General features: G+C 37.8%; 1 protein-coding gene across 1 annotated transcript in view; it reads left to right on the top strand.

Annotated features, from left to right (window-relative positions):
* The first annotated feature begins 346 nt into the window (after window positions 1-346).
* The window catches only part of LOC145984036 (uncharacterized), a 118,988-nt gene continuing 107,417 nt past the window's right edge, over window positions 347-11,917 (top strand). The window contains exon 1 of the mRNA XM_083117372.1: window positions 347-486. Within this exon, the coding sequence (XP_082973498.1) occupies window positions 451-486 (36 nt within the window). The 5' untranslated portion in view covers window positions 347-450. The remainder of the gene's footprint in view (window positions 487-11,917) is intronic.

The raw sequence follows: 11,917 nt of genomic DNA, 5'->3' as shown, positions 1-11,917 counted from the left end.
CGTGTTCGTGATTCACCCGAACTGATACCTTGCACAGCAGTTGGGGGAAAAAATAAACAAAAGAAGAACGGAGCGCATCCGAACCGCAAATGACAGCGCAATTACTTACTGCATTTTGTCTTTTCCCTTCTCTCATATCTGCTTGCGATTTAGGGCTCTTTGTAATAATTCGATCTGGAACCACGCTTGGCTTCTGCCTTGCGTAGGCGCAGCGTGAGTGAGATCGAGAGGGAGAGAGAGTGAGGGAGTGTGTGTTGTGGAGTGGGAGTGGCAGGGCAGGGGGAAGATCGATCTCAACCCACCTGGGGGTGGAAGCCCAGTGCTCAATACAAAACACCAAAGCATGGCTTGCTCGAAGAAACTGCACGAGAAGCATAAATGAGAATAGTGAAGTGAGGCGAAAATGGTGGAAGCTTGCATTTCTCTATGAAGTAACCGCATAGGAGGAGTATGGATCGCTTGCTGGAGAGGCTTCGCCAAAATATGGTGAGTTTTGTTTTTTAATATGTTCAAATTTGCGTCGTTAATTTCCATTGCTCGAGGTCGTTTACCTGTTAGTGTTCTCCTACAAGCTGCGCATACATGCTGTAGGTAGGTTGCATGGAGGAATAATTAATACTGCACAGACTAGTTTCGGGACCATACGAAGGGAGGTGAATGATCATTAGGCTTACAGTCTCTCTCCGTCTCAACTGATTTATAGCTATTTTCATAAAGAGATTTAGTGACGAGAACATATAAATAAACATGCACTTGCTGTAATTCAGTTGACCGCCGACAAGTAATACATAATTATGTTAATCCCATAATGAGATCATTCCTAGTAATGTGCGATATTACAAAATTGATTTTAAAATAAGTTTAGATATGTTGTTAACCTTTCAGGCTGCTGAAGCTTTCATTGGTTGGAAAGCTTGCAATAAACATAAACCAAAAAATATAAGGTACAGTCAGCTTCACTTATGATATAATTTATTATCGAAAAGGTAGCGAAGTCAACATACGAATTTAATTCACTTTAATCTTTAGCGTTAATATAAATAGTTCTCCTCATAATAATGCTTTAGTGGCTTAGCTTAGTTTACTTTGTATCTTACTGATGAAAGCAATAAGTGGCACAATTCATATAGGATATTTTAACTGAAGTATGTAGTTTAATTTAAATTTTTTTTAGAAGTTTGAGTTTCACATGAGAGTGACCGTTTCATTTTTCCCTTCGGTTATTCATATTGCTTCATTATTATATACAACATACATGCATGTCTTTGATCCTTTACTCAAGAAACAGAAATGTTCCATGTGCACATTATCATCATCATTATTATTTTCACGTATTTCCTGCCAAGAGGGGTATCGTCGTTCTTTTGTATCTACATCGATTATATTATTGTTAGGAAATTTAAATACAGGTGTGTCTTTATGCACGAGCGCCAGAAATGGGGAGGGCAACAACCCCTCCCCATGGAATGTGGAAAAAATTATATATTTCATACATGAAATATTTCAATGGAAATACATTGAATTAACTACAAATAATGCTGGTGCACTGTAATCGATGATTGGTGTTTCTTGCTCACAACCATCACAAATATGCAGACTTGCATTAGAACTTATGGGAGTAACACCTTACATTCAAGCAACGAGAGAAAATTCACCCAAGGCCTTCAACCTTCAAGTTAATTGGAAACTTGATTACGATTATTATTCATCAATTCCAAATTGGGAAATCATTACCTTTGATCAAGCTTTTTGTGTTTTGTACCTTCGTCAATTACACAGGTTTTTCAGCTCATTATCCTTTTTTTTTTACTCCTGAAGAGTCATTACCTTTTGAAACCCACTACTTCCTCTGCCTGTGTTCGAACATGTTCGTCAAGTTTAATTTTGGATACATTTTTATTCATGTAAGTTTGAGTATTGATCAACTCTCCCATTATTGTCCTTGTTTTCAACCTGTTTACTATAATTTATATAATTATTTTACTCGATGCATTGTAATTGCATGCTGGTGAAGTTATGCGATTGATAGTTAAAAGTCATCATCTGCTTTGTAATTTTCTTATTTCTTAAATAAATTGCTTTATTATGAATTACTTCAGAAAATGTTGCAACAACATAACTTGATGAGGGTCATGTGTTTAATCTTTAATGGCCTAGTATGTCTCCAAATGCTTGTTCAGATACGGGTTTTTATCAAACTTTCTTCACAGTTTTCCTTTTATTCGTTAAAATAATCTTGCATTGGTGGTTCTACGAGTGGAAGGCAAGTTGTTTTTTGGTGGAGATAATTCTACAGACGATCTGTTTTGTGCACGAAATTTGTTATAACAATTATAAAGCAATCCAACGACGTTATGGTGACTGGAACCATAACCTTTCTTTTTCATCTTCAACCTTAAGTTTCAACTATCACTTTTTAATCCTCATTATAAGTGGGGGATTTGCACTCTCTCTTTAACATCATCAATTCTTAGAACAGAAAATTGTAAGCATGATCTCAGTTTTATCGTGACAACTGATTGTTCCCAACAGTTTATATTATTAGTTCACATATAATCTGTATTTGAGTCACCTGGTTTGGGGGTGTAAGGAGTGACCCTTTCTCAAGACACCCAAAAGTCAACCTCACTTCCACGTAGTACACCTTGGCTGTATTTTGCAGACTAACGAGGTTCTGGCGTCTGGACCCATGGCCACGACACAAGTTCCATGGAGGAACTTGTGTTGTGTGTAGTCCATATGTGTTTGTGATTGCCCCTTCATCTAATAAATTATGTCACCATTCATCCTCATCTTTGCAATTAGCCAGAAGTGGAAGAAAAGAATCATTCATTCACCTGATTTTGGATAGCCGATGGTCTGCATTTTATTACTGGGTTTGTGAAGTAATGAAATTGATGAGAGAACAAGCAAAAAATCACCCATTTATTTCTCAGGATTCGAACCCAAGACCCGAGTTTGATCCACGGTGATATGTGCTTCGGATCCTACTGTAAACTGTAGGTCCAGTCCCGATTCGTCTATCTGTGCATGTGGACTTAAAAACTCAACATACAAAAACTAGAATCCAAGACTCCTGGTTCTACAGCGCGATACTCTAATCGCTACATTACGGTGGCTGTCTCTTTCATTGTTCCTGTACACTCACCTCACTTAGGACTCCGGCAGTGTGTTTCTTTAAACAGCGTATTTGCAAATGCTACAATTCAACCTACATGATGGATTGGTATGAAGCCATAATTTCTATACGTTCCTGTAATATAATTTTTATTCTTATTAATTAAGATGAAGAGAGCTCCTAGCCGTGTGTCAAAGAGTAAAGAAAAAGTGAATCAGTATACACTGTATACAACGCACCGTATTACTAAATTCCTTAACCCTGTACTCAATGTGCGAATTAACGGGGGGATTTCCCCCTCACAAAACATTTTATCCCGGGCAAAAGAACATTATTTATATCCCTGCCAGGGATGTTTTCATCCCCCTCAAAGAAAATGGATTGAAAATCCTTTGAAATTTCTCGGTTGTTTGGGATTACGAAAAGCCGGGATCTTACCTTTGATAATTCACACCCCTGTCACTTTGATTTTTTTACAGTACCCTTCGGTACGTAAAAACATGGATCAGAGGTACCATAGAAGGACATAGATTAAGTGCTCTCTGTCTGATATCTGTGCATTTTGAAAAAGTACTAAAAGACAGAGAACTGTTCATCAACAAAGTGATAGATAGATGTTTATGGAAAGGAAGCAAGGCGAAACCAGATTCTATGCAAATAGTAGATTCGAGTCTGAACTTGTATGCAACGTGAAAGTATCTTCAATTCAATTTGAATTTTAAGATTTGTAAAGTAGTAGTAATAATAATAAAGCAATAATATTATTATAATAGCAATAATAATAACAATAATACAAGATTTTTTTCATGACTGAAGGACACGATATGAAATCTTACTACTCCCCCCCCCCAAAAAAAAAAATCTGCAGGCGCCTTGGAGTGGGCATCGCCTCCAATGCAAAAAGTTTAATTTGCACAGTGCCTGTAGTTCTAATTTCACAGTAGAATTATGTAACTACGAGGTTCATATTTTCCGGTTATTGGACAGAAGAAACACCCCAGAAGATTAACTTACGTTTTGGGTTTCAAGCTCTGCTTTACTCTAGAATTTGTAACGAATAACATAACTTCTGTTATTAACCACTGGAACAAAGAAACTAATCATACGCTAATATGTAATGAGAAAATATTTTATTTGAAATCGTAGAACACACTAAAACGGCGATTTTAAAATTAATTTCCTCATTTGTTACATACAAAATATTTGCATATATTTGTTGCACAAAGAGGAGTATATCCATAATTTTCAATTTGGGTGGGTGGGTGGGGGGACAAGGACGATTTTACAGTGTGGAATAGAAAAAATAACAGGACAATTATTGCAAAGCAAATCTTTGCGCAAAATTTAGGATTTTTTTCTGGTGTGTGTTTGGTTGAATCACTGAGCCTCAACGTAAAATTCTCATTTTTAAATACTCATATCTGAGAATTAAAGTTGTCAACAAATGGGGGAAAGGTCCTAACTATTCTATCTTAATTGCTGTGGATTTAAAATTATCATTTTATTCTTTATTATGATATATAATGGCCATTGATGTTCTGGAAATTGAAAATGGTATAACGAACTTTAACACTCCATCATTTGGGAGTGACACTTTGCCTTTAAGAGTTGAGGCATAATCCCTGTTATTGAGAATAGCCAAATTAATAATATGTGTATGATAACAATAAAGGGTTCTCAGGTTTGTTCTTGTGTGCAGCTATTTTGTCGATTCCATTAAATTCGAATACCCATACGATATTTTACCTCAGCTATCCAGATCCAAAATTGATTGTTTCAAGGTATGCCTCAGCATCTCAACATCATCAGATTTCATTTAGGCTGTTGTTATCTCTTTATTTCCACAGCTTACATGACATGGTGCTAAACACAAGAAGACACATATAAGCATATTCTATTGTTTATGGTATCATTGTTCAAATGAGGATGCAAATTAAACGTGTTCCTTTTTTTTTAGGGATCCAAATATCAAAATAAATACGTAAACACATGCTTCCAGGTTGTCTATCTGTTATCTTTTTAGAGGAAAGTTAAATGCATAATAATAATAATAACTTCAATATATATTGGTGTAAAAACTAAGCAATGTGTCATTCTTATTCTCACTCCAGTCGGCCTCCGTGGCGAAGTAGCACATCGCGCTACGACGCCAGAGGTCCCGGGTTCGAATCCCTGCCTGGGCATGGGTGTTTGTGAGTGTTCATTCATCACATCATCACTCATCCCCATCTTCGCAAATTAGCCAAAAAGTGGCAGAAAAAGCGGAGTAAAATAAACTCAATCAATCTTATTCTCACTCGTATCACTTTCCTGAGCGTTCACTTTTCCAAGGTTGGGTCTCCTCAATGTCTATTTTTCACCCATCCATATTACAATTTGCAAGGAGTCAGTGAAGTGTCTTAACACTGTCGCTTTTTTATCAGTGGGTCCGGGTTCGATCTCCAGTGGAGGCACATTGCGCAATGGTTCGGATCTCAATTTGAACTAGTTCGATTTCGACTTTAAACTGTAGCCTTACTGTGCATAGAGTGGACTTAAAACACCAAATCAATCAATGAAACCAATTTGATCTCTAGGTCTATTGCCGATTAGCCTATGTGAGCAACAAACGTTGACAAGATACCTGTATTTACTTATTCTACAACAAAGATACCTGTCTGTTTGTATGGGACCACACATATGAACTTCCGGATATTTCATCTTCTTGTGCAGGGTGGAAGGGGTGACCCTTTTCGAAAACATCCAAATGTCAACCTCACTTCCACGTGGTACACCCTGGACAGCATCTTGCAGGCTAGCGAGGCTCTGGCGTCTGAGCCCATGGCCAGTGTAATCCTCTATGGGACTTTGTTGTGTGTTGTCCATGTGTGTTTGTGATTGTTCCTTCATCTCATCACCATGCATCATCTTCTCGATTAGCCAAAATTGGCAAAGAAGCGAAGTAAAGAAATCAATCAATCAATCATCATCTTGTGCAAGTGTTTTATGATTGAATGACGAAACGAAACACATTGCAATGCAATAGATTTTCTCAACCTATGAACTGCTTGAATCGAACTTACTGCTTTATTGCTTGCTTAAGCTAACAATAGCGGTGCGCGTTACGTCATACCAGTTTCACAGTAGTCAAATGAATGAAGAGAGATTTTAAAATTTCAAAAGTTACTAGTGTGTGATGAAGTATTCACACACGGTGCAAATTTACATTCGTGAAAGCGTGTTGTGCGTGGTCTCTGGCGTGAACTAGTATGTTTCGAAAACTTCACGTGCTTGAACGAAAACACGAGGGCAGACCTAAATCTCCGGAAGACTTCTGAGGGCGAAAGCGAAATCTCGCTATGAGGGTGAGAGCTACTTCGACCAAAGAGGATGAGGAAGGCTGAGCCAGAAATGGCTCCAGATTGGTCTACCGCATAGTAGTTTTAAAAAAGTCAATCACCCCACACAAGAGCAAATTGTTTGTCCGCCGCTGCACACGAGTCTGGGCATTCGAGTCATCGTGCGCGTTTACGTGCTTGCAGCAACTGCAAGCAACTGCATTGTTGTAGGCTCTGTCACCCGGACAGAGTTTCTTTCCTTAGATGCTGAGCACCCGCCTGCAGTCTCAGTTTTTTTCATAGTTGTGAAAATTTTAGTTCTAACGCACTTCGAATCTTAATTTCAATCCAAAAGCCACTTTCATCATGAAGAGGTTGGATTTGAAATTTTGCAAAACCTGAACAAGCGTTATGCCACAAATACCTAGCAGAGCTTTCCATGGATAAAATGTGTTTTCGTGACGTGTAGAGGAATGTCCAGAAGAGGGGGAGATATTATGATCCTACAAGAAGGGTTACGGCCAAGGACGTATTTAACGGGTGGTTCAGGGGGTCCGGATCCCCCTGAAAGACTTACCAAGTACTGAAATTAAATAATGAATATATACTTTCTTAATGTTTGTTGTATAATCGAAGGTTATTTATTTTACTTATTGGAAGGCAAGAATTATATTGGGACCACGGTTGCCAAGGACAGAATCAAAGAAGGTTTTTTGCACACTGCTACTTATATGCATAAAGTATTAATCAGGAACTTTACTTTTGGATCTAACATTCTTTTTTGTTATTCAATAAATATTCAATTCTATATCTATTTGACATTAATGTTCTAGCCAGGGCAGTTGTTTTATAGAATGTTTTGCGATATTAACTACATCTAAGCTTGATAATGAATACGTGTTGTTATATCTCTATTCTCATATCGTCTTTTTACCTATTCACATAATAACAACAATACATTATTAATGAATTTACATTTAATGAATGCCATTAATTTAATTTGTGATTATATTATTGTTGGGTTCGGATCCCCCCCCCCCCCGAAAAGTATTTCTAGATACGTGCCTGGTTACGGCTTCCATTGCCAATACTATATTTTATAATCCTTTCATGTGTCTGATGTTTTCTTCATTTTTTTTTTTAAAGAAAATCCAGTCAAAGACGGTTATAATCCCACCGAAACCCTTTGAGAACGTCACTACTCTGTCTTGGGGGGATATCTCAAGAAATCCTCCTATTTAATTCTAACCTTGGTGTAAATGCACTTTCTTCTTAAGTGTAAGAATGGCTCGTTTTGTTACGCAGTGCCCTTACAGGCGTGCCCTTTCAATAGAATCACAACGTAGGCCTGTATCACAACCTCTTCAGACTTCCAGTAATGTTAGTCCAAACAATGCAGGATGAATATAAACTTCGTTAATAAAAGAATCTTGATACTTCCAGGAATCTCGAAACAAAGACAGCTTTCTTTCTTTTCATTCCAAGATGATGATGCATGTAAAGAACAAACGTTGTTCGGCTCACATACAAGCGATGTCTTTGGCCGATGTGACGTAAGCTTGCAAAGAGTTCGCAAAATTTACTGTTGAATCTTGGACTGGGAAGCTAGGTTTAAATGCCATACGTGAGAACATATAAACGTTACAACGGGAATTATTCGAGTAACCAAATGGTAATAGGAGATTGTAATTGCATTAAGCAAACTTTCAGTAAAAAATATTATTCTAAAAATATATAGCGAACTGTGTGTTTTACGTTCCTCTAATGGTCAGTGGATTTTTCGACATGCTTATTATATGCTATGCTATGAATTTTTGGTCAGTCTAGCAAGTACCCTAAAATAAGGAAGACAGAAAATCCTACTGTCTCCTTGGTGGTTCAGGTGATTGAGTGTCTGATACACAATCTCGCCAAAGACGGTTCTAGGTTCCAGTCTCGACATGAGTCTACTTACATCAGTTTCACCTAATCGCCATTCATCCTCATCGTTGAGATTAGCCAAAAGTCGAAGAAAAAGAGACGCCAAATAAGTAAGATACAAAAGCCTATAAATGCATGAGCCTCCCCGGTGGAAAAGTCGTCGCCTTGTAATGAAGGGGTTCCATACCCAGTGGCGGCAAGTAGTGGTTGGGGTCCCATTTTGAACCGTAGATCCAGTCCTGAATGTGTATAAAGTAGATTTTAAAAACTAATGCAATTAGCATCATAGAATTGTGGAGACGAGACCCAGAACGAGGCATACCTATCTAAAATCGAAACGATTCAAGACTTGAGATGATATTTGAAAAATTACCTAAACTAGATTTGCTTTACTATGCGACTTCTTCACACTACTAAGTGGATATCTACCTGATTATTGGGAGATAAGTTACATATTTTGTTCATGGTAATTACAAAGTCAGTCCATTTGAGACAATTGTGGACCTGTGCTGCGTGGTTGCATATATATTCAGGATAAAGTCCCGCTTATCGAGAGCTCCTAGGTTCGAAACAAGGAGTTAAGAAAAATAAAACTTTAATAAGAAAGGTTTTTGCTTAATAACTTCTATACAGTGTGAAAGTTTGTGCGGTGTCACTCTAGTTTGCACTATATATTTCGAAACTAGACAGATACGTGCTTTTCGAGACTCAAGATGAGAACGAGACGAATGTTTATAAATCGAGACCTGATTGGTTGATTGAATTAGGTTATTTTACGTTGCTTTTCTGGCAAGTTTGGCTAATCGCGGCGATGAGGATGAGTGACGATATAATGAAATTGATGAAGGGACACTCACAAACACCCATGCCCAGGCTGGAATTCGATCCCGGGACTCCTGGCGTCGTAGCGCGCTGTGCTAACCACTTCGCCACGGATGGGGGCATAAATCGAGACAGTAATTTTCAACTTGAGACGAGACCGACACGCTGCCAAGTCTCGTCTCGTCTCGTCTCGATATCATTCGTAATAGTGCATGAGGGCTCAGAAAAACTGATATAGATGAATGAGGTACTAAAAAAAAATCATTCTCTGTGTCGGAAAATAGCCAGAAGCCAGAAATTCCAGGTTCGAATCGTTGTTGAGGCATGGAGATTCATTGTCTTTCTTTATCTAATTCATCATCATCGTTACGATTACCAGAGAGGTAGAATAGTGGCATGACCAAAAATTGCAAATAAGATACTCAATACGAGACCAGGATTCGATCCTAGGATATTGGCATTATAAGTATACAAACCACCACAAGATAGATTATTGTAAGCCTAAAGAGACATTGGTGCCTGCTATTTTCATGATTTAATCGCTTATCTTTCATTATCGCGTTAAAAAAACAGTAAATTAAATTAAACATCCTCCATAACTATTGCAGGTGCATCTCCGTTTGGCTTGTTGAAGTATAATTTTACCTTCGTGTTATTCCAAACCATGCCAATGAAAGAGAGGTGGACAGGTATAAATAGCCCGGCGACCACGGACAACTGTCTCCGAAGTGCCACTCTTGACACCTACGACATCCATGCTTTTTACGCGTGGGAACGGCTTAAGTGAATGACACCGGGCGAAACGAGTTTTCTGCCTTGCCGCCTGTTTATGTTTGCAATATATGGCTCAGATGCTTGTTTATTCTAGAAATAATGATAATTGATAATAGTTTTATTGTGGTTGAGATGGAGTCGATATCCGATGCATACATTGCAAATGATAGGTTATTTAGAATTAAAGCAGTAATTGCTGCTATGAATTGTAAGGCGTTAGATCTGAATGCGTGGAGGCTGAGGTGAAAATCCTCCCTATTGGGCAGCGAAAGTGTGTGTGTAAGACCTATGCATTTTGAAAGCTTATGTGCTGCATGGTTGTATATATGCAGGGCTCGTAGCGTTTAAACAAGGCGTGAACGAGCAAAATATGATTGAGGAATTTTATAGTTTGATGGACTCTACATGCTGCAAAAGATTTTCTGTGATTTATGACAACACCCTGTGTGTTGAGTATATATCAATGGGGAAAAGATTGAAGGAAAGTTCTTATGCGCTTATGTATGTTCACTGAGTTACAATCGCAAAAAACAGTATAGTGATATGAAATTTAATTAAAAAAATAAGCCAAAAAATATAATCGTAATAGAAAGAGACATCAGCGCATGAAGTGATCGATTTTCGATCTCGCCATCGAAGTTCCCGGGTTCAAGTCCCGACTTGAGCACGAGTGTTATTTGTGAATGTCCCTTCATCAATTTGGTTTAATCATTTTCCGCGATTGGCCAAAAGTGGCTGAAAGCGACGATAAAATAACAAACACGTACAATCTAAAGAAACATAAGGACGCGCTTTGCCGCACAGTACAGCCAACGGCAAAGATTATATTACACAATTTGTTCATCACCAAATTCATTCGCTCTTGTTTTCTGAAAATATTCAATAATTGAAACAAAAATCTTAGCACAGATTCTGCTGCAGCCAGTGGCGTAGTAACGATTTTGTGTGTTTCATTATGCGTATGTAATGTGTGTAAACATGGTCTATTTTGAAACAGGCAACATAGCTCTCAATTTTTAAAACAAAACTTACATAATCTTCTGCTGCCAGTGCAGAGAGATAATATTCACAAAATAATTATATATATATATATATATATATATATTCCACAAATTTTATGGCTACTCAAGCTAGAATTAATTGGTCCTTAAAAGATGTACATTTCAGGAACAGATAAGGTCTAGGCTGCATTCAATTGTTTTGAACACCTTCTTACAATGGTGTCCGAGAACACAGATCAAGTGAGTTAGCTAATGTAGTACAATAGGTTCACAGTGGTTTGAATTGTTTTGGAAGGGAGATAATATAGACTAAAGAAAAGTTTTAGCATTAACGAGATTCATTGAACGGAAGCGTCTTGCGTCTGTTAAATTACAGTATCTGAGGGGGTAGGCCCGTACCCAGGGGGGGGGGGCAAGGGAGACATGAAATATTTTGATGGAAACCTACAAAAATAACATGGCTAATTTTTAAGATTTTGCAAGAATTTAGATTTTCTTCTTGTATAAATGAATGGATTGGGTTGTCTCTGGAGAGAGGCATACTCCAGAAGTGTGCAGTCTATACTATATTTAGTAATTTTAGTTTTAAAACCAGTCATGCGAAGCTAATAAATGTGCCAATTTGGTCGGGGCAGTTCACTATATTTACTCCTTGTTTTGACTTTTTTTGAACTGCAGTCTTGATGAGAAAATGTCCTCTTTTTGCGGTTAATTCACATTCAGACATGTTCTTCATTATAATGATCATTCCGTTGCGTTGGTGGTCACATTCAGGGTACGAATTCCCATGGCGGAAGGGGGATCTCCCACCTTCCCACCAACGATCTTGTTCTATTAAAAATTTTCCCCCATTAAAATTTTCCGAGGGTAAACCTTTGTGTTATAATAACAAAGATAAGCAATTAGTTTCGACTTCCAACATACTTTACTAAGAATAACATCATAAACACCTACAAAGAAGAAAT

The sequence above is a fragment of the Lepisma saccharinum genome, chromosome 2, assembly GCF_977018435.1.
Source record: "Lepisma saccharinum chromosome 2, izLepSacc3.1, whole genome shotgun sequence".
Classification (NCBI taxonomy): Eukaryota; Metazoa; Arthropoda; class Insecta; order Zygentoma; family Lepismatidae; genus Lepisma; species Lepisma saccharinum.
The sequence above is the reverse complement of the archived record's forward strand: the minus strand, read 5'-3'. Positions and strand labels throughout refer to the sequence as shown.